The sequence below is a fragment of the Copadichromis virginalis genome, linkage group LG6, assembly GCF_057382275.1.
Source record: "Copadichromis virginalis isolate Kocher_CV1m ecotype Utaka linkage group LG6, C_Virginalis_male_GT1.1, whole genome shotgun sequence".
NCBI classification, from domain to species: domain Eukaryota; kingdom Metazoa; phylum Chordata; class Actinopteri; order Cichliformes; family Cichlidae; genus Copadichromis; species Copadichromis virginalis.
In genome coordinates this window covers 26,889,729-26,914,117 of record NC_140623.1, presented here as the reverse complement: position 1 = coordinate 26,914,117, position 24,389 = coordinate 26,889,729, and the positions used below count along the sequence as shown (strand labels likewise).

At 39.7% G+C, this 24,389-nt stretch overlaps 1 protein-coding gene across 2 annotated transcripts in view; it reads right to left on the bottom strand.

Moving 5' to 3' along the window:
* mast1a (microtubule associated serine/threonine kinase 1a) overlaps nt 1–20,031 on the bottom strand; it is an 80,796-nt gene extending 60,765 nt beyond the window's left edge. Inside the window, exons 1-2 of one of the 2 annotated variants that reach the window (XM_085459556.1) lie at nt 18,714–20,031; nt 2,569–2,600 (exon numbers count right to left, since the gene is read on the bottom strand). In XM_085459556.1, coding sequence (XP_085315682.1) covers nt 2,569–2,600; nt 18,714–18,752 — 71 coding nt within the window. In that variant the 5' untranslated portion in view covers nt 18,753–20,031. The remainder of the gene's footprint in view (nt 1–2,568; nt 2,601–18,713) is intronic. The other variant, XM_085459558.1, reaches the window with a different exon arrangement.
* Nucleotides 20,032–24,389: the final 4,358 nt, after the last annotated feature.

The window sequence follows — 24,389 nt, the reverse complement described above, 5'->3', positions numbered from 1 at the left end:
AGGAATTCCCATTAATCATTTCATTCAAAGGCACAACTACAGCAAAGTGTTAGTGGGTCTTTTTCTTATAGTTTTCAAGTTATAATCTTGATGAAGTCATGTACAAAATGAGTCATACACTGCAGCCAACTCAACCAACATTTTTTGTGTTTGCAATATGAATGTTACTTAAACTTAAAACACAATGAGCGTCAGGCAACCTAAAATTATACAGAGACTCTTATTTTCTATTATTTATAAGCCGTTTCTTTCTTGTATTTTTTTCTCTCACAATGGGCATCGGACATACCCAGGGACGTGTGAGTCATGCTGATTCTAAAAATATCTGCTTCGTGTTTTTTTTCTTCATCTGCAGCCAGGAGCCAGTCAAGACAAACCGAACTTAAACTAAAACAAAACCTTAAAATAAAATAAAAGTGGGCGTAAATTTAATTCTGAAATATTAAGCGGTGTGCATAAATATTAACTGGATAAGCATTTAATTTTTAATATTGGGAAGTCAATATACACTCATGGTCACTTCATTAGGTACACCTGTTCAACTGCTTGTTAATGCAAATGTAGAATCAGCGAATCACATGGCAGGAACTCAGTCAACCTGCTGAAATTCAAACATCAGAATGGGGAAGAAAGGCTATTTAAGTGACACTGACCGTGACATGGTTTTTGATGCCAGACCGGCTGGTTGGAGTATATCATTTGATTTAAAGGGATTTTCCAACACGACCATGTCTGGAGTTTATAGATCAAAGAAAAATATCCAGTGAGTGGCAGTTGTCTGAGTGAAAATGCCTTGCTCATGTCAGATGTCTGGGGATAATGGCCGGACTGCTTCGAGCTGATAAGAAGGCAACAGTAAACCAAATAACCACAATCAACCAGAAATACCAACTGAGCATCGTTTAAGATGCTACCAGAAAATTGTTGCTCATCTTCTGATGGCTTCTTCCAGCAGGATACCACATCAAGTTGCAAAGCTCAAATCATCTCAAACTGGTTTCTTGAGCTCTCTGTACTCAAATGGCCCAATAGAGCCCCTTTGGGATGTGGTGGAATGGGAGATTCCCAACAAATGTGCAGCAAATGTGTGATGCTATCATGTCAAGATGGACCAAAATCTCTGAGGATTGTTTCCAGCACCTTGTTGAATCTTTGTCACAAAGAATTAGAGACAGCTCTGAAGTTTAATGGGTGTCAAACCCATTACTGGCAAAGGATATATGCGTACCTCAGCTTAGGTACGTGACTCTTTTCTTTTCACCTCATTGTTGCCAACCTACAATAAAGCACTTTGTGCAGAATCTATGGACACGTTCTGCTTTGCAGTTAAGGTCTTGCTCTCCCTCTGCAGACAGCTCTCTCTCCCTTTCTGTGCTCCGTTCACTAAGAGACGAATCAGCCAACCGGGGCACCCAGACTGAGGCTATGAAGAGAAAATGGTAAGAGACATTCTGTTGCTCTGAATATTTCTCTGAGAATAAATCTCAGCACAGCCTTTATCTTTACCGTATGTGTAAGGTGATTTTTGTAAGTCCTTATTTCAGTCATGTTTAAGAGCTTCGTTAACTATGTCAGGGTGCTCTTCACTGTCTGATGCCTTACTTAACCAACTGTAAGGGCTTCTTGCTATGTTTGTGTTTGTCTGCACTGGGTTCACCACGGGTGGCAGTGTAGCACAGCCTGGCAGGGGAAACGTATAAGGGGCACAGGTGTAGCAGAGTGACTAATCATGCTTGGATGACGAGGAGATGACACAGTTTTCACCGATTGTTACGCTTGAACGCTCACAGTTTTAGGATAGCCACACCAGCTATGGTGTCGTCACGCAGGGTTGTTTTGTTTTGGTGACACACCAACTGTAAGTTTGCAACAGCAAATATTATATTGGTAATTCAATAAACAAGCAGTTCTCCCACCACAAGGTAAGTAACTAAACATTTGACAGCTTAAGTCCTAGGCTGCTCTGCTCTCTTTTCTCAACCCTCAGACCCCTCTCATCCACACGGGGCATTGAGGTCACAGCACAGTGCTCCTGCTGCTGATCTTTCATTGCACAGCTCAGTGGTGCAACAGATTGAACCAGCAGAGAAGCTCCATGAGTGAAAAAGCTCCTGCAAAGCTGAAACATGCTGCAGTCAGTAGATGAGGCTCCCACTACACAATAACATCATTTGACCATGACTTCTTGTAATAAAGCTGAAATGGTTCCAAGTCTTTAAAAAATATGATTCCTTCTTCATTTTTCAACAGTATCCCATTCAAGTCAGACAACTGTGCCCATACAATATACAAGGAATTGCAAAATAGCAGTATATTGTAGCAAAGCACATTAAATGCTCTTTCCTTAATACCTTGCAGATAATTATCGTACTTTTCACACCAGGATCTCACAAAATTCCAGATATTCCACAAGGCAAGAAAAAAACTCACATCACACACAGCCATACAACCAACATTACAAAGAAACTCTCCAGGAAGTGTTCTGATGATGTCACACATGTGCACTACAGATGCTACTGAATAAAAAAAACATATTATTATGTAGGAGAAATGCAGAGGAAAACTTACCCACTACTTTTTCGGGGCAGAGGTAGATCCTTCTGGTGAGAAAGAGAAGGCAAGAGAGAAAAGGAAAAGTGGAGAAAAGGAAGGAGAGGGGGAGCAGACAAATGAGACTGGTTAGAGTTTTACACATCATGCAATCTGCAGGACTCATTTCTAAAAGGCAGAAAACTGTTACTATTAGTTATCTATTAGTGTGGTAATGAAATGTGAATTAGCATAACATCTCTTGTAATATCTCATTATACAGACTGTTACCAGCAGGAGTTTATGATTAATCTAACCACACTGATATAATTACTTATTAAAGACACACAATTACCAAATTTTCTGTCGTATTATCAATTTAATGTGGCATGAATTTTCCTTTTGTATCCCTTCACACATTTTGCACTGATGTTTTTAAAGTTTTGTTTGAAGCACAGCATAATTTCTCAGAAAACAGGACGAGCACGTTCAAATCAAGGTCAAAACTTAGACTGATCTTGAGTTACACAAAAAAATGTCGCAATATGCTGTTTTCTCTGCCTTAAGGCAATGTGAACATACACAGATTTTTATACCTTTATTTATGTGTAAGCACTCTGACTTTACATATAATGAAGCTTGGTATATAAATAAAATTATCATTGTCCTTGCTTGTGTCCTCTTGTTTCAGGTGGGGATTAGACGTGCCTGTTTCAATGTGAAATGTTCTGGAACATACAGGAACCTGAATGAAAGCACACATTTTGTCCTAAAGTCTTTCAAAAAAAATTTCATCATGGGTGTTACTAACAGATATTTGTCGAGTTACGAGCCACATTAGGTACACCCGTTTAAGCGCTTGTTAACACAAATACCTAAACAGCTATGTTTACATTGGGGCCATGAAGACATGCTCAAAACGACCTCCTGAAGATCAAATTGAATATCAGAACGAGCAGGGAAGATGTCAGTGGCTTTGAAAATGGTATGAAAGAATGGCTCTCAATCCAACAGAGCAGCCAACAAATCTGCAGAAACTGTTTGATGACATCAAAATCTCTGAGGGATACTTCCTGCACCTTTTTGAATCTATGCCATGAAGAATTAAGGAAGTTCTGAATGGTCCAGCCCAGTAATCCAGTAATGAAGAGGCTGATAAATGCAAATATGACACAAGGGTAGAAAATAATTACCACAAAACTAGGATTAAAGTACATTTAATGTAAATCCCATGAGCCTTATACAGTATTTCTTGTACTGTGACTGTGCCCCCTAAGTATTAATCACATCCACATATTGCAGAAAAGGTTTATGAGATTTACTCCTGCAATTGATAGCAAAAGTTACATGTAACATAAATATTAACTACTGTAGGTAAAGGAAAGATTTTTCTTTCTTTTGCCCATCAGTTAAAAAAAAAAAAAATCCTATGTGCATCACAGCATACATCTGTCACCTGGTACCACCTCCTCATTTATCTGAACCATAATTGTTTAGCAATAACATATATATAAATGGTTAATCTTCCTAAAGTCGCAATCTGTGAATTTGCTCTTCCTTAGAGTTCACCACTAATGCTACTTGCTCACTACTTGCTTAGGTCTGCAATAGGCTAGTTTCCATTTATTCAAAACTAAATGTAATTTTGTATATGCAACATAAGCATATCATTTCTGAAATGACTATTTTGGTAGAAAAGGTTGCCGACCCCGGCACTACAGCCAAACCCCGAGCTGATTTTAAAATGCATAAAGTATAACACTGGCTTAAGTGTTTAGAGAAGGGATCCAGGGTATGTTCAATATGTCATCTTAATAAAAACACCCTAGATGAAAATTTTAAAAAAGAGCAATGTTTTAATTTACAGCTTGGCTTTAAGGTGATATTATATTGTTCATGTATCCTGTCAGTGAAAAGCAGTTTGACAAATAATCCCTCGTAAGTGCTTGGAGACCTTAGGGCTTCAGGAAACACCAGGTTGGAGGGAGACAAAATCAATTTAAAAATTGTTGCTGCTATATTTATGACACTGGGACACAACTGTAAGGACTCTGATGTGATTACGATCTACTGGGATGAATCTGTATGCTGCTTGTTACCCATCAAGTCCCAATTTAAAACCATTAAACATTCAGTTTAGCTAAGATCAGGTTACTGTCAATTTCTCTTGTCAGCCTGTCCTGTGTCGCTTATCAGGATATTTTCTACCTCTCAATGGCTTTGCTAAAAAGATAACATCTTTTCCCCCCCACTCGGCTTGTCACACACAGCCATGTCTGTGAATTCAAATGAATATAAGTAACTAGAGACGCTAGGGTCACATAAGTTGAGGGACATAAGGTAATTATAAAGGACTGCGACTGGTTTTCACTGGTTTTGATTTGATCCTGAGAGTTCTGTCCCTCCGTCTCCCTCGTTGCCTTTGTTTAAGTAAACCAGCATTACAAAGTCAAACTGATGAAACGTGACTTGACAGCTGGAGCTTTTGTCTCCAGTCTCAAAACAAGCTGGCTACCCAAACCCGCCCAATTCCAACACCGTGGGCCATGAACACACTTGCAGTCCGTTGATAGAAAATTACATTACAATATTCAGTATTTAGCACGACAAGAATGGTCCATGTGTTAAGGTATAAAAGGTTTTAATACGCAGAACAGTTGATCCAGATGTTTAGAAACTGAAGTCAAAGGTAACTGGATGAAAGGACAGAAATCTTTTGTCTGCCTGAAGTCTTTGTCTCGCAGCCCTCGGCAGATGCTTCTTATCTGCCTTGTGATGCTCTCACACTGCAACCACCTTTAGCTCTTGTCGATATCTTTAGCCCAGCTTTCAACAAGAAAAAATCAGACTGAGTTGAATAATTCTGGTTGCTTTGGCTGCGTGTTTTGATGCATGCGGCTGAATTTGAGCATACAGTTTGCTCCTGTATACCTCCTCATTCTTCTGTCAGCAGTGCAATCATACATAAAAAGCAGTGTGCCAGTTAAGCTGGCAGCCATAGGTGGCCCAGCCATAGCAGACCAGCCGTTATGTTTGATAGATGAGGTGGTGTGCTTTGGGTCATGAGCCATTTTTCTACATATTTTGTTCTTGTCACATCTTTTTTTCCATGAGTCCATAACTTTGTACAAGAGCTTCCACTTTCTTTCTGGATGTTTTCTGTATTGTTTTATAAGTTTCAATCTCATATAGGATTTGTTTTTTCTCATTGAATCATCGGATGATCAGTTCATTACATGATCATTATTATTTGCCTGCAGATTATTCTTAACTTCCTGCTGCCCTGCTCGTGTTTCTTGGTTAGACATTTTTTGCTTTTTTAGAATGATCCCAACTTTTGTTTTAGCCAATCAACTTACTATCTGTCTCACAGATTTAAGCTTGTGCATCCAATTATTTTTTAAGTCATTAAAGATGTATGCTGTACAATCATTCCACTCTGAAAGAAATCATTAAAAGACCAAAAATTACCAAAGTTAATCACTTTTTTTGCAGAGAATTACATTACAGGAAATCTACCACTCTCGTCGGTGGTATGGAGCAATGTTCTTCCTTGTTTTCAGTCTTTATAATAAGAGACACTTATCATATCCAAACTGAAGCTTCATACATGCTGAACAGACATGACGTCTTCACTGAACTCTTGCCAAGAAAGTGCTACTTGACAACTACTCATTACAACTTATATTCAATATTAAAATATGCAACTTTAATAATAGCATTTCAGGTAGAGCGGAGGGCAGACAGTTTTTATCTGGGAGTGACATCATCTATCATGGTCAGTTTTTTTCAGGGATGCTAATACGGTACATCATCAAGAGGAAGTGAGCTACGCCAGGGTGACTCAGAGAGCGCCCCACTGGAGTCTTGTGTGTGTGTGTGTGTGTGTGTGTGTGTGTGTGTGTGTACGTACATATGTGTGTGTGTGTGTGTGTGTGTGGATATGGGGCAATAGGGATGGCTAATGGACCAAACCCCAACACCTGCTCCCTCTCACTGTCTTTTCAGTTGACAGCTACTGTATGTACTGCTTTCTTGTTACTGGCTATTACTAAGCGTATCACAGCAAGATATAGGCACAAGCCATTATTACTATTATTCTCTGAATTTTAGCTCTAATACAAGATTTTTCCACTGTTCAGTATTTACATGATTTAATATAAAAAAAATGATAGTAATGTAAATCTGAAACACATTTGACGCAGTGTTGCACTGATTAATTGATCCATTATTTTAAAAAGATTATTGGTAATTATCTGAAAAATCCTTTACTCTTCATAATTAAAAAGCCATTCATCAGAGATTTGAGATTATTTAATTCCAGAAAGTTTCTCCTTTGCTTTGAGTTCAGAGAAAAGAAGTTCTGACAATGACACAAACCTCGATGGACATTTTTCCTTTTTCTCTGGTGTTTTCTAGTTTAGACTAAAAAAGATTGTATAAATAAATATTAAATGTAATAATTGTAGATTTAAGCTACACATTAATATACAATAAAATTAATCAATAGCAGCAGTAGCCACAATCTCCTGACACACGTCAGACCTAAGCCAGAAGACAAAAAAAGGGCAATCCTTCATTAATCAATAAGGATTTCAATCTCATAAATAAATCACTGTGCATCCTTCACATGATGTAGCAAAGTGCTATTTCAGTCTCTAAAAGCCTGAATGAAAAGTTAATACATATTTTTGAATCTATGTGTACAAACAAGTGTTTTTGTTAATTTTTAGTAAATGAATTAATACAGAACAACAAAAAAACTGACAATTTGCTGATGTTCCTCGATTCCAGGTGTGTGCAAGTAAATGTAAAACCATTTTATACAAAGTTGTACCAAAAGTTAAATTTTGAGATTTTGAACTGATTGTAATGCCACAAAGAGGTCACATTACTAAACAATTATTACATTAATTAAAAAAAAACAAAAAACTGATCAGCTGATTTAAGAAAAACAGTTACTTGTTTGCTTCTGTTTATCTGACCTCTGTTTCATCTCCTTTATGGTATTTGCCTCCAGGCGCCGTCACTTTCATGCTTAAGAATGTATCATGTTCAAAATAAAATCACTTTTTATGACATTTCATGTATTTTATGCATTTCTTTTTCTAAAACAACTGACATCTTGGGCACATATGAAATGATTAAAGATCATCCTTTAGAAGATGCATAAGCAATACAGTGCTAGCATCACTGATGCTCATTATTAAAACTCATTCTCGGTCTTCACGGTTATACACTCACAAGCCACTTTGTTAGGTACATGTGTTAACACAAATATTTAATCAACCAGTCATATGATTTATGACCATTTGTGACCAGTCATATGGTCATACAGACACGGTCAAGACAACTTGCTGAAGTTCATCAAAACAGAACAAAAGGTGATTGAAGTGACTTTAAATGTAGCATCATTGTTGGTGCTAGATAGGGTGTGTAGAATATTTCAGAAACTTTTGATCTTGTAGGATTTTTCTACATAGTTATCTCTAATGTTTACAGAAAATGGACCAAAAGTTGAAAGCAGTTTTGACTGCTTCAAGCTGATAGAAAGCCAAAAGTAACTTGAATAAATACTCGTTATAACTCAGGTATGGAGAACAGCATATCTGAGCAGATGAGCTACAGCAGCAGAAGACCACACTGGATGTCATTTCTGTCAGCTAAGAACAGGAAACTGAGGCTACAGCTCACACAAGCTCACCAGTATTGGACAATAAAGAACTAGAAAAATGTTGCCAGGTCTGATGAGTCACAATTTCTGCTGCAATATTCAGATGGCCAATGTAAGAATTCCAAATCATTCCAATATGGACCAAAATCCAGCACCTTGTTAAATCTATGCCATGAAGATTTAAGGCAGTTCTGAAGACAAACTGAGGTCCGACCTGGAACTAGCAAGATGTACGTAATAAACTGACCAATGTGTTTATGGGACGTTTCATTATTAGCACCCATTTTCTGCCTTTGTGCTTATACTAATGCAAAAATGTGTCCATGTTCACACTGCAACAATTTAGAAGTGTGATCTCGGACACACATACAAATTCCAGTTCACATTCATGGCACCGCAGTTACATTACATAACAAGAAAGCCTCCATACAAATATTTAAACAAAAACATCAACTTTAAAAAAAGTTCTGATGTAACCTGCGTGCACTACAGAGATGCAAAAGCATTAGTTAAGCATTTTTTACAGCTTTAATTCAACATAGCCAGACTCATGGAAATCTGCACATACAAACAAACACCTCCCCGGCACATTTAATGTATTATGCACAGCTTCCGTGCGCCAAGTAACAGCCCATTAATCACATGCTCCTCGGTTGCTATGCTTTGCGAAGACAGGACAGTTCAACCCAGATTAAAATATTATGCAAGTTTGCCAAAGACGTTAAGGCAGGGTGTCAGATGTTTTTTCTTTGGCTTTTGCTTTTCAGTTAATATCTACCCAAGGACCAAGTGAAGGCCAAGTGCAAACCATAGAAAAGAAAAATGTTAATATGTTGCTCCTCTGGGCAGAGTCATGAGACTTCTGTTCTGTTTCCACTGCCAAAACTCAGAGCAGATTGGAAGGCAAATGTCACACAGTGTATTGTTCAGTTTAACAGTCTGCAAGTCTTCAGTTTTTTCTTAATAGCCTTCAATTCAGAGCTCTTGACACTAGGGTCTGAAATAATGTAGCATCTCGATGAAATGTGCGGATTTTGAAACCTGAAGAGCTGGTATCTTTTTCTTACTTCATGTATTTCGGGAATTAAGCCTGGCAAAAACTTTATTTCTTTAAAGGTTTCTGGCATGGGAATTCTAGCTCTGCAAAAAGTAGTTCAAATATTTGAAAGTATTCCCAAATATATTGTGGCCTAGATTTGTTGCTTTGATGTACACTTTGCTCTCCCAGTGCAAAACCTACCCTTTTCTGAATAATACTGACATCAGAAGGACGTGTTGAGGCAGAACAAAGAAGTGGGCATGGCAATGAGTGACAGGACTTGGCAAACAGAGCTGGATCTTCTGCAGTGATCACACTCTTATCCCTCGTGCTTAGCATATTGGAAATGGGCACACTGCCCAGAACAAAATATTGGACAAATTATGCGTGTGTGTGTGTGTGTGTGTGTGTGTAAGTGGCTTACTCCATACTCCTACATGAGAGCGGGATGAGACACACAGCATGATTTGTGTTTGTTTGTGTGTGCGTGAGTGTTTGACCATATGGGTTAAGTGTAAGTATATTGTACTCCACACACGTACAATTGCTCGGACAATATGATAACCTTCTCTTCAGATGAAAACAACTCATATGACTGATACACTTTCTCCCACAGCAGAGACTACGGTTACAGTTGAATAAAATGGATGGAAAGGTGCCTAAACTCAGGGTGTTAGTCATGATTGCTGGTGATCTACTTTCTATTATTGTGTGTTTACTAATGAGGCAACTGCTTCTGTTGCATGACAGCATGACTTTGTGTAACTGATATAAAGTCTTTGGAGCACTACAGTCTGTAATTGTCATTTAACATGATATCAAATTCACATGAAAAGTGTAAGTCAGTCTAAAGCTGTTGTCTTTTTTTTTTTTTTTTTTTTGCCTGTCCCGTTTGGCTCTTTTGCCATCAGAATTGTTGTCTAAAGGCAAAGAAAGATGCCCAACGGATTTACTTTACCAAATTGACTATCCCAGCCTTGCCGTAATGGTCCATTTGATTCACCTTTTATTGTTTATTTTATTTTCACTTACTGAATACGGGACAGACTTGACTGGGGGAAAGAAGGGGAGAAAGAAAGAGGGAAAGAGAAACAGCTGAGAAGAGGGACGGGGGAGAAGGGCAAAAGACAAAAACCAACAGAACGGGCAGAAGAAAGAAAAAAAAAAGAAGAAGAAAAAAAATGCATATATCAATCACCTGGATCACCTGCTAAGAAAGAAAAAAGAAAACAAGCAGAAGAGAACAAGAGTAATAGAATAAACAACATCACAATGATATATGGGAATATGACAGTAAATACTAAACATAAGATCAACAGAACACAGTGTGCTTTGAGGTAGGAGCCAAAAAGGGTGTAGTTTGTGGGTGTGATCACCCGTGTGTACACCTGTGAGCATGGACGCGCCTGAACAACTACAGGCCGATCTCAAATCTCCCGTTTTTAAGTAAGATCATTGAAAAAGCAGTTTCTCAACAGCTCAGTTACTTCTTAAAACAGAATAATTGCTACGATGCCTTCCAGTCAGGTTTTAGACAGAACCACAGCACTGAAACCGCTCTGACCAAAGTGTTTAATGACATATGTCTGAATACAGACAGTGGAAAAATGTCAGTCCTAGTTTTACTGGATCTCAGTGCAGCATTTGATACAGTTGACCACAACACATTACTCAAACGACTGGAGAACTGGACAGGTCTTTCAGGAACTGTACTAAACTGGTTCAAAACATACGTAGAAAACAGGAAATACTTTGTATCAATAGGTAACTTCACATCTGAGCAGACAAGTATCACATGTGGAGTTCCCCAAGGTTCCATCTTGGGACCCCTTCTGTTTAACATCTACATGCTCCCACTGGCACAGATTATAAACAACAACAAAATAAACTATCACAGCTATGCAGATGACACACAAATATATATCACAATGTCACCAGGAGACCGAGGCCCTGTACAGGCTCTTGGTAAATGCATTGAGGAAATCAATGACTGGTTGTGCCACAATTTTCTCCAGCTAAACAAAAACAAAACTGAGGTAATAGTCTTTGGCGCCAAAGAAAAACGATTACAGGTCACCAGAGAACTTCAATCTATACATCTAAAAACCACAAACCAGGCGAGAAATTTGGGTGTAGTGATGGATGCAGACCTAAACTTAGAAAAACACATTAAGACAATAACAAAGTCAGCTTACTATCACCTCAAGAATATATCAAGGATAAAAGATCTGATGTCTCAACAGGACCTGGAAAAACTAGTCCATGCATTCATCTTTAGTAGGCTTGATTACTGTAACAGCATCTTTACAGGTCTACCTAAAAAATCAGTCAGACAACTACAGCTCATTCAGAACTCTGCTGCTCGAGTCCTCACTAAGACCAAAAAAGTGGACCACATCAGTCCAGCTCTGAGGTCCTTACACTGGCTGCCTGTCCGTCAGAGGATAGACTTTAAAGTTCTGATGCTGGCCTATAAAGCTCTGAATGGTTTAGGACCAAAATACATCAATGACCTCCTGACCCAGTATGAACCATCCAGATCCCTCAGGTCATCTGGATCCGGTCTTTTATCAGTTCCCAGAGTCAGAACCAGACACGGAGAAGCTGCATTCAGCTTTTATGCTCCTTATATCTGGAACAAACTCCCAGAAAGCCTCAGATCAGCTGAAACACTCAGTTTATTTAAATCCAGGTTGAAGACTCACCTGTTCTCAGCTGCATTTGAATAAAGCACCAAATCCACACTTTAAGCTTAAATTTCAAAACTTACATTTAACTACTGATTTTATCTGTTTTGATTTTATATACTGTTTTGTTTGTTTGTTTGTTTGTTTGTTTGTTAATTAGTTAGATAGTTTATTTGCTTGTTTTAATCAATTTTAAATCATGCTTTTTATTTGTTCTTGTTTCTAATGTCTCTGTAAAGCACTTTGAATCACCTTGTTGTTGAATTGTGCTATACAAATAAACTTGCCTTTCCTTGCCTTGTTTTTTTAAAAGGTTCCTTCATGTAATGATCTGCTAGAGGGTGTGGGGGGGCCACAGCCCCGTCCTCCAGGGCATGAAGCAGGTGTGGAGGAGATCAAAACTCCAGACATCCAGAGGCCCCCAGAACACAAGAGACCAAGGAAGACCAACAGAGGGGCAGCCGCGCCACTGTCCCAGAAAGAGCTGAGGAGAGTCCCAGATGAGGGCTCACTCAGCAGCTGCGGAGCAGAAGCCAGGGGGAGTTGCAGTGACGCGCCCGTGAGCTCCGCCGGCAGCCAGCCGTGCCTGAGTGACCGAGCCCCAGGCCGAGAGGCCGGGGGCACCCCACCTCCGAAGTGGCCCGAGCGAGCCCCAGGCTCCAGGCCCCGATAAGCGGCCGCCAAGGAGTGAGCTGGTGTGTACCTGGACGCCCATCCCCGGACACAAAGAACCACCAACGCACCGATGTCTGAGGGAGTCCGCCACTGGCAGGGGAAGTGGTGGTAGGGGGAGATAGGCCTCCAAACCTTGGAGGGCCTGAGATGTCCCCAGAGAGGTGGCGCCTGATACCCAACCTGACATATAGACACAGAAATACAGGCACACACAGACACAAACATCCATTCCCACCCTCATGCTCTCATATGCACTTACTCCACACTCAACCAACGTGGAGACAGACATAAAGAGACGCTGTACACACGATCACACTCCCCAAGCGTACTCTACAAACCGGGTCTAGGTACCCTTGCTCCTGGAGGGGGGAACTGCACCCAGACCCAGGTGGTGTTTCCCTTTTCCCTGCGGTGGGGGGAGGCAGACCGCCCCGACTCCGCAGCAGCAGGGAGGCCCCACACTCCAGACCGCAGTCGGACGGCCAACTCCTCCTCCTAGCCCCCCCGCTCCAGCAGGTCGCAGAGAATGGGGGTGAGAGAAGACTCCAAACCTCCCTCCACCCGCTCATTGTAGTGTTGATGCATGTGTGTTCTAAGGTGCATTTAAAACCCAGGAGGGCATGGAGCTACCTGCCAGAGAGCAGCAGGTAAGCGCATGGTCCCTCCTGCTAGCCCTCAATGTCTACGTGTATTCAAAATTGAGAGGTGGGCAACGACGCCAGGGGTGAGGTGTACACCCTGATGGTAATTTGGATTCCGTGTTTCGTGCCTAAAGCTGTTGTCGCATGTCCAAAGATCACAGAAAGGACCAACAGGAGATATGGGGGAAAAAACATAAACCAAAACTTTAGATCAAAACATCTACTGAACGTCAATGTTTTACAGCGATTTATTTCTCTGTGTGACATCATAATGATGTGGCAGCTGGACAACTGCAGAATGAAAATGATACAGTCAGAAGGAAGGATAGGTGGATAAAACACGTGACGCAGATGAAGTGGTATAAAACATTACTGTGGATCCAGTGGAGATAAATGACTACTAAACTATAGATGACAGCAGGTTTAGCCAATCAGCAAACTACTGACCATGAAAATTCACATGCTTATATGTTTAATCTATTAGCTAAATATGTCTGGCGTGCCAGCCACAGAAGAGTCAAGCATACACACTCCATCTACTGGGCATATATTTTCATCAATATCCACCCATTATGCACATAAACTGGTGTTGAAATTGCAGCACACGAGTGTCAAAGATACATCTCGATGTCCCAGCCACAGATTTCTGTTGGCACACCTCTCAATGCTGCCTTGTTTTCTGTCCAACGAGCCCTCCAAATTAAAAGATAAAATTTGCCCATGCTCTCCAGAACAAGAAAAAAATCTGATGCACCTATTGATATGAAAGCATCAGTTTTGTGGCCCTTCAGAAATAAATATACAATTTCATGGGTTTGAGTTTAAATGATGACTTTGTGAAGGTAAAGCAATCATTAACAAATAACTAGTTAGCTAATATTTATGATCATTTATAAAGGAAATCATCTTTGGTTGGAAAACTGTCCTGAGTTCTGATGTTTTTGGATCTCCTGTTATTACAGACTTCGCTGTCACTCCGTCATAACATCACCTCACTTCCTCCTTTGGCACCACCATAATTACGACAGGCCATGTATAATTGATGTATATTTAATACATGTTTTCAATAATACATCTAACTTCTGTTTCAGCGTCGCTGGTACTAGGATGAAAAGCAGAAAATATTTTCCACCTCATAGTACAATGCAATCATTTTTTTCATTTAGCTCCTTATTGAATCATATTAAGATTTACATTTTTTGAAGCCTTTACTTTTTTTGTATATTCTGTTATTTTCAGTTTTACCAAGCTTTTTCTTTAGTTTTATTTTTTAACCTTTCTTACCTATTTTGGTCTGTAACATTGCATTTATTTTATTGATATAAGCTGTTTGGGATATTGTAACACAGTATTTTACCTATTTTTAGGATTAATAAAGTATTTCTTATCTCTGAAAGTTTTGATATACAGTGGACCTCATGGCTGGACATGTGTAAGTGTTTGGAATGGGGCATTCAGGAGGTCTAGCAGCCCTTTTCCACTAGTACCTACTCAGCGCGACTCGTAGTACCTGGCACCAGGTACTTTTGTTAAAGTCCCATGTTTTACCTTGTATCTTCTGTTTATGCTTTATTGATTCGAAAATAAACTGTTGAATGCCAAAGATTTAGTGATTCATCCTGACATTTCAGATCTTAATCCCCTGGCATCAAATCTTAAACATCAGAAAATCTTGTTATCTTTGCTTCCTTTCTTAAATTTGACTCACAAATTAAATCAAGCGTTAAAGTCTTTCATTTAAAAAAAGAAGAAATTATTTCTTTCTATCAATGATCCTGAGGAAGTCATTCATGCTTTTATTACATCTAGACTAGAATGCTGCAATTCCTCATCTGTTGGACTGAGCAAAACCTGATATCATGAATGCAGCCGGTTCAAAATGCTGCTGTTAGACTCTTGACTGCTACATGGAAGTGGAATCATATTCCAGTCATTCTTAAATCATTGCACTGGCATCCTGTGACGTACAGGATCAATTTCAAAATGTTGCTTCTCACATGTAAGTGCTTTTGTGGGCTTGCTCCAGTTTCCAGCTTTACAATGCTTTGTTCTATGACGCTCACTTAGTTGACTTCTTGTAATTTCAAATTCCCGATAAGGTTGTGCAGGTGATCAGGCATTCTCAGTCAAAGCTCCAAAACTCCCTGGAATCATCTTGTTTCTCAGGTTAAGTCATCTTCCTCGGCAACTGAAAACAAACATCTTCTCATTAGCTTTCTCATCTTCAGACTATTGCTTAATTTTTCCTAATTCCTCTTTTTTACTATTTGTATTTTATTATTTTTATTATTATTTACTCTATTTTTCTTTATTGTTCTTAAATCATTAATATTATTCCTATGATAGTTTTGATGCTGTGCAGCACGTCTCTGTCTGTTGTGCCTAAATGTTCTATATAACATATATATATAATATTGACTTGAAACATTATTAGATGACCTAAAACATTATTGCACATTTATGTGTTTCAGCTACCTGTTTCACCCCAAATTAGTTCAGTGTCCACATTCATAGTTGACCAGTGAAGTAGTCATCAGTGCTAAACACAAACATGTCATCAGTATATACACTCAGTCCTTTTCCTCCCTCCTCCATCCCTCTGGTATGAAAGCAGATCTAGGCAGTAAAGGGATCCAGATATTGTAACAAGCACTTAAATGGGGTCTAGTATAGCCCACAGCTGCTGCCTTCTTCTAATCTATGCTGCCGCCACCCTTCCTCCTCCTCCTCCCAGCCTCGAGCCCTTTCAGGCCATCCTGCTGCTGGTGGTTGGTCTTCCTCCCTCAGGGCACACAGGGCTGTTAGGCCACCATTAGTCCTACTAATGGGCCTGACAAATGCACCACATCCTCAGCATTTAGACCTCCTCTGTCTGAGATATGGATATCGACCACTTCTCAATGGAACTGGAGAGTATAGGGCCAGAGGGTGGGAGTCGATTTTGTATGTACATATACAGAATTTGTGTGTTATGCACGCACACACAAAAACTAACCGTTGGCTTCAAGACATGTCTTCACCTTAAAATTCATTGGTTTATGCTACCTTAGGGGAACTTCATGATCCTATAAGGAAATCTAGTCTCCATAACGATTTGTGGAGACATGATTTTTAAATCAAAATAATCTGTAAAAACTAGAAAACACACCTACACATTAAACACCACATGACTAAAAAGTACACGAACCAAGTACCTGTGTCTTTCTATGTGGTTATGTGTTCCTGATTACCATTACAGTCCAATTTACAGAGTGTGCGAGTGTGTCTCTGTCTCGTTGTGTATTTGCATGTGCATAACATTAATGTGCACATCACAGTGTTGACAGTGTTGAGATCCATGGCTGAAATTCCGATATGATTAACTTCTGAAGAAATAATTCAGTACTAAGGACTTCTCAGTGTTTCATTCACACACTGAAATCTGCCAAACCATCATTATAGCATAGAGCAGTCATTGAGGTGAACTAAATTCTACTCTAACAAGCTCTGGTACTCATTTGCGGAGAGGAATATCTATATTACATATCTGATCCAGATCTCTTTACTTCTTTGATGTACAAGATCAGTCTCCTGGTGTGAAGAGTTAAGAAGGTGCAAGAAACAACTCTAACACATAGGGATTCATCAGAGAAGCCCATTCAGAGCAGAGCTGAAAGAATAACACCTGTTTAATAAGGAAAGACACCGTCAAGATTTACTACTTTTTATACTACACGTAACCGGTGAAGGCTGGTAACCTGCGATTGCCATGTTTCAGTATATTTTAACATGGTGTCTAATCTTTCAGTCTAAAAATACAGTGTACACATAAGTTCAGAGTAAAAACAACTTACTTGCAGCAAAATGCAAAATTGAAGCAACTATTTTAATGATCAAAATTTGACGTAAAACTCACAAACTTTTATGGTTTCAGGTCAGGCCAGGTTAGTCATTTGATACTGAAACAAACAAATCAAGCTCTCTCAATAGAGATTAATGTTGGATGTAATTTCATTATTTTCTTCTGTTTTATAGACTGAGCAGTCAAACTAGACGGTAATCAGCATAAATCATTTAGATGGAGGAAAAGCTGATGGGAGTTCAGCTTTAATAAAAGGCAACACTCTGGTAAATAACAACCTGTTAATCACGCACAAATGCATTTCGGGAAGTACACAAACATTACTGCTTCCTGCACTTTTATCAAATGCCTGGTCTTAATGTCAACACAGAGTTCAAGAAGTGCAGCTCAACAATGGCAGGGATGGCTGTGATACCCACAGACTGCCTTGTTTTCCTCCTGACCTTACAGTGGGGACACAGGCAAACTACAATCTAGGGAATAGCATTGCAGGAAATTGTTTACATCTATTATTTTTTTCTATTATTATTACTATTTATAAGTGATGGGAACTCTTCTACAGAAGGATATTTTTGGTAGAGTTTTCAGCAAACTAATCTTACTGTAAATTAATTTAAAAGGCAGCTCAGACAGACTAGCAAACAGTGGCACTAATGGTGAGCTTTGCCTGTCTCACTTGATTAGTTTCAAACGCCCACCACACGAGCGTCAGAGCAAGCTTTTACCGGCGCCTTGACATGTCAGTCACAATAAAAGTGACTAACCTACATAATGCAAATGTAACAGTACAACCCATTTAACTTACTCAGTCTCCAACACGACTGATTACTATGGATGTCCAACATATAAAGAAAGCTTCATACTGTCTGCGATTCTTATCTGTTTATTATCACTTTATGTAACCACTACTAGAAATTAATGATCTATTTTAATAACTATGACAACATTATGATTTGTCAGGTGTCTGTGTGCCAAATTAGCCAAGTATTGCATTCATATTCTCAGTTGTGATACATGTAAGCTGGTTAAGAAAAGGACACCGACATTTAAGAAATTGTATTTTAGAGGCAGAACACAATAGTTTTTATGTGCTCTTTAGATGCTTCCAAAACATTTGACATCACAAGTAGTTTGTTAAATTGCAATGCAGAGGGGTCCCTGCATATCTAATTAGGATTTTACAGTGTTGGTACTCACATAGAACTATGCAAGTTAAGTGGAATATGGAGTTATCTGAATCTTTTTCTGTATAATGGAGTAAGACAAGAGGGAATATTGTCTCCTGTTCTATTCGATCTGTATCTTAATCATCTTTCTGTCACGTTAAATGACTGTAAGACTGGTTGTATGCTGGGTAATCTTCTTGTTAATCATTTAATGTAAGATGCTGATCTTATAACTGTAATTTGTACATCCAATGATATCTACAAAAACTACTTAAACTGCATCGAATTTAGAGGAATGCGTGTTACACGAATCTATCTTACATCTACAAATCACCACCATGCAGCAGCTTCTGGCCAAAGAAATCTTCCATACTTTCATGAAAACACTTTCTGTTATTATGAAATGACGGCATTTTATCCAAGTAATGACTGCGTTTGCGTAACACCCCAAAAGTTCTCACCTGCAGCCTCCGTCTTCGGATGATCCCTGAATCATCCATAGCGCGTGTCAGAGGGGATGTCACACCTGTCGGTTGGTCTCGTGGCCCCCTGGTCTCCAGGTGACGGGGCGAGAAGAGGGTCCACTCTCGCGTGGCTTTCAGCGAGCCAGCAAGACGTGATAATTGAACGCTAATAAGCCGAAATACCCGACGGAGTGTCGGTAGGTGTCAACATCACTTTTCAGAGAAAAGCAGATGATGTTCCGGAGATTAGGTGGCCCTGTTAAGGTCAGTATGAGAAATACCACAAATCCTATATATAAATACGCATATATAAACGTTTACCGTCACGTGCTACAAGGAAAAAACTACACCGGGGTTTGACCAAAATATAAAAAGTGCCGCTCCTGTGCTCGACCGCAGCCGACATCCCATGCTGGCTGAGACTGACAGAGAGTACTGACTAGGCTCCTCTGCGAAGTGCTGAATAAGCAAGAGGCTTCACGGTGGGATCAGCTTGCTCTGCATGAACTTAAGTCCAGCTGGGAGATAGAGAAGAACCCCTCACACCGAGGCTTATCGAGGCGAAGATAAAACAAAGTTTGCGCACATCTTCACTCCCGAACAGCCGGTGATCCACGGCCAAAGACAAAAAACATTTTCACTAAAATTAAATTAGATCACCATTTTAGATGCTTCTGTCGCGATGATGCTCCGTTGGTTTAAAAACCCAGTAAAGAAGTCCTCAAGCAGCCAAGCCACATACATCTATGTGCTGCGTGCATGTACACAGAGTTCACTGCATGCATTCTGCACATCACTACCACAGATCTCGATCTTATCACACATCCACGTCAGGGAATATGTGCATTTAAAAAAAAGAAAAAAAGGAAAAAGGGGGGAAAGGCACGATGAATGAGAAGCGCCTCTACCCGTCCATCTGGTGAAACATGCAAACACAGCGGCATCGAAAGCAGGTTGATCGCTTCTCGTTTTCGTCCCCTGGGACACGGATTTGTCCGTCTTCGGGTATTCGATGTGTTTAGTCTGTTCTTCTTGGGTGTAGCACCGCTTTTCCTGTGAAGAAATGATCTGTGTTTGCTTCACAGTCTTTGCTCCATCCTCGGCTCCAGCCACCCACTTCCTACTACCAAGCGACGTTTAACCCCTCAGCGACCGGAGACGGTGAGAAAGACTAGCTGTACCGGCTGAGATGTGCGATTTTCTGTTCCTTATTCTGATAATAGCAGGAGTTTCAGGTAGGAACTGAGCAGGAGGAAAGTGGAGACACGATTTCTTTTAAAGATGCTTGTAGAGTGAAGCTGGGGGACATAGTGTACCTGTTTCTTCATTTACTGGCCCCTGGTGTTGTTCTATAAATAGCTGTAGAATATTTTTATGTACTGAAGAACTCATTGAGTGCTCAACCTGTTATTTCAACTCTTACATATATATTAAAAGTATTAAACTAAATGCAGTCGTTTTGGTAGAGGAGTTTATTTTTGTATATCTCAATTACCAGCTCCTATTTAGCACCATAACTGGCAAAGGATCACTAAATGAAAGTAAATCTGAAAAAAAAACCCCAACCTTCCACCTGAGCTGTTTTCTTTTATTTTACAATAACTACAATAATTTCATGGGTCATGTCATTTCTTCCTGTTAAAAGGGAGTTTTTCCTTCCCATTATTGCCGAAGTGTTTGCTCACAGGTGGAAATAGGATTGTTGGGAGTTTTCGCTGTTTTCTTTGCATAGGGTCTTGACCTCACAGTATAAAGCACCTTATTAAACCCCCTATATAATTTTAAGGGCCTGTAGAGCAAGGATGTCAAAGTCATTTTACACCAGGGGCCACATACAGCCCACTTTGTAGGTAGGGTCTCAAGTGCGCTGGACCAATGAAACTGTCCTTTCTGTCCAGTCAGTGTATAGAGGTTTAACTGGCCGTTTAATCCCTACAATATCTCAGTGTAAGAAAAATAAGTTTAATTTGAACAGTATACCTCAGTTTTTTTTTACATGATAAAGAAATGCTGCTGCAGCCAATGAAAGAAAGCTATCATTAAGGCTCTTTGAGCTTAAATTGTAATAAACAAATGTGTGAAAAATAACAGAAAAAGTTAACTAGTGTAATTAACCGTGTTCCCATTTCTATAGTAGATAATGAAAAAACAGTTTTTTTCCTGTCATTTGAATATTTATTGATTAATGCATTACTTTAGTGTGGTATGAATGACTGTGGGGGAAGGTCTTAATCAGCAGGAAAAGCTTTAACATTTATGAAAATACTCGAAAGTCTAAAATGTATGCCTTCACATTTCCCAATGTGTCTAGAGTCTAGAGGTTCAGATTTGAATCTTCTTGTATTTGACGCCTCTACTCTAGTTGAAGATGAAGATCAGTCAGTCCTGGGGGTGAGGGACATTTGTTTGATTTTATTTTGTGGATGTTTATGGACACACCCTACATGACAGTTCGTTGAAACCTGAACTCCTACCTAAAATAAATAAAAAATAAAAAATCCTCCCTTAATGTTTGCATTCAGGGTTATTAAGTTACCTCCAAGTTTAAGATTTAACGTTGTTGTTCATAAATGGTGTCTTCCAGCCGCCTCCTGACATGCTTTCTATTGGTATTCCTATGAAAAATGGCATCAAGTATTATGCATTATTCAACATTCACACCTGTCACACATGGGATTCATTGGCACATAACATTTCACAGCTCCTCACCCTTGAGTTACTTGCATCCCTGATCCACATGCTAATGAATGAACATGAGAAATTTCCACTGCTGTGGTTTTAAAGACAAAGGCCTTTTGGGATGCTGGCATATTAAGGGAAACTGTGTGTCTGTCTGTTCTGATATTATCCAAATCAAGTGAACCATGTTATTCCCTGCTGAGCCTGAAGACAGATGTGAATACATACTCAATAAAAGGAATGCACATCCCAATCAATGCTAAAGAAAAATCACTCCACAGTAGTAATCACTGACTGCACTGTAACATTTAGGGGCAAAGTCCATCACAGTGTTCACACGATGTCTCTGAATGATATTATACTGTTAAACATTGTCACAAGAAAGAAAGACAGAAATGTTGGTCAAAGGTGGCTTGTGAGAAGGATCAATGTGGAGATGGAAAAACACACAGGAGGCCAGGCAGCTGGTCTAGCTCCAGCTTCAGGAGAGGGGGAGACAGGAGGGGGACTTTAATGGTTTTTAGCATTGTGGCCTAAATGATCCCTGTCTCTCTGAGCAGACGGAGCTGGCAAGCTTTACTCCCTCTCACTGCGGGATTTAGTGCTGACAGATAATTCTGAGTTCAACGTCAACTCCCCAAATACTCCACCACCAAAGCTTCAGTCTTACTTTGAAGACATAAGGAGAAAAATGCCCTCTTCTAATGTACAGTACTGTGCAAAAGTCAACCTTATTTCTTTATGCTTTGCTAGGAAAATGGGAAATGGCTACTGGGATTTATTCAAACATGACTGTGCAAATAAAAATGGGAATACAGAATATAAGGCAAAACCAGAGTTTGTACAGTTCTAACAAGCTTTAAAGTCAATATTTGGTATGTCCATCTTTATTCTTCAACACAGCCTGAACTCTATTAGGGAAGCTTTCTTGTGTTTTCTTTAAGTCCCAAAGATGAGGTTTAGGGCCACGGGGCCTATACCAGCTATGTTTGATTCATTTCAAACTGAATTTTTGTTATTACTGTGGCGCCACTGCAGTACCTTCGAGGCCCGCCAGTGGACCCTGGCCCTTTTTTGAACATTGGATGCCTTTTGATTTGTTCTCTGTCAAGATGATCTCACTGTTTCAATAACATTGAGCTCCCGGCACTGGGGAGGCCAATCCATGTCTGACGCTTTTCTATCTAGGTATGTTTTTTAGTGCATTGCCTTTGTGTTTGGGAACATCGTCATGTAGAAAATGCTTGTGATATTTCCTCTATGGCGGATCAAAATCTGTATTCATAATTCCAACAAGTGCGACCAACACCACTGGCTGCAATGCAGACCCAAATCATAACAGAGCCTCTATGTGTTTTAGAGATGGCTGTAGACGCTCAGTGTTATACCTCGCTAAAGCCTGGTACTTTAAAGGGGGGCTTTCTGTAAAGAATCTGCATGGGCCCACAGTCCAAAGACATATTTCCTGAGTAGTTGCCACAGTGGTTGGACACGCATGTTTGATTTGGCACAGATGTTACATGACGCAACCCTTCCTTGGGGATCGGCACAAGGAGCACAGCTTCTCCCAGTGTTGAACTAGAGGTCACTCACGTGTAAGGCGATACTACATTGATTGGTGCCTCTGTATTGAAGATGAGTATATGGACATGAGTGTATAGTGTGTGTGTGTGTGGCAGAGTGTACCTTTCTTTTTGTCCTATATCTGCTGGGACAGGCCCCAACCTCTATCCCTGATACCTCGTTTGATAAGTGGTTAGGATATTGAATAAAAAATAAATCTATTTTACCATGGCTATTGATAAATATGTTGTCCTCTAATATAGAACAAAACCTTCTACTTTTTACAACACTGCTGTTTAAACCACATATTACTTGAAAACAAAAAAAACCCAACCTATGAGATATTTGTTTGATTGTTTTAATCGTACAAACAAAACTGTACACACAAGCAAAAATAATTCCTGATGTTTTTAAGCTTAAAAAATGAGAACATGGGTGCGGCAACCATGTTTCTTCAAGGGGATTTGACCAGTATAGCTGTGCAGGGCAGCCCTGTGCTTTAGAAATAATTTTAGAACAGCTTTCAATCTATTCTTGTTGAACCTTTTTCACAATGGCATCTGACATTTACTGAAATGAGCAACAACTCAGACCCAGATACTCATCCCTTTAAAAGCCTCTGTTTCTAATAGCACTTTTACTGAAGTATTGCTCTGTGTGTCCACAATGTTTTTAAGTGAATGATTTTCATTCAATTAATCAATGAGATTTCATTAATAAATACGGTTTAAGTTCAGGTTTAACTTTAAAAATCTGTGAGATGTAACATAGTGCTACATGTTAACCATAAATCCAATCAAGTTGACACTGGCCTTATGAGCAGGAGCGCTTACAAACCATATCTGACAAATATGGTCATCAGCATGTCAGAAGGTGAAAAATTATAGGTTTTAGGTAGTGACCCAGTTATCAGCTTATGCTGCTTTTTGTTCCGTAATATTATTCAATAATGAATGAGGGCACATGAATTTTACATCTTTTTGTTCATTAAATGCTGCGAGGTCTGTACAGGGGGAGGAGGTTGCAGTGGCAGAGCTCAGAAATTGTGAAGTTTCACAGGCAAATACCTTTTTTTCTGTTACTCTGTGCAAAAGCTCCCCAAAATGATGTCATACTTTTTCAAAGGATGCCCTGAGGGAGGTCGCAATGGGTCAGCTTTCAGCAGCCAAAAGCTCGGCGGGGCTGGGTTTTGGAGTATGCCTGCCGCTTTTGGGATCCCATTTCCCATCGTGGTTAGCCTGCCACAAGAGCCATGTCAGCTCACATCTCTTCATAGACTGCAAGTGGTTCCCCCTGCATTCAAATCCTCTGTGCATGTGTGTGTGTGTGGAGACAAACCGTAGCATACTGCTGTTACTGGGAACAAGCAGTCATACATCATATTTATATACAAGGAGTATACAGTAAATTAGAGAGCCCCAGTAGGATGTT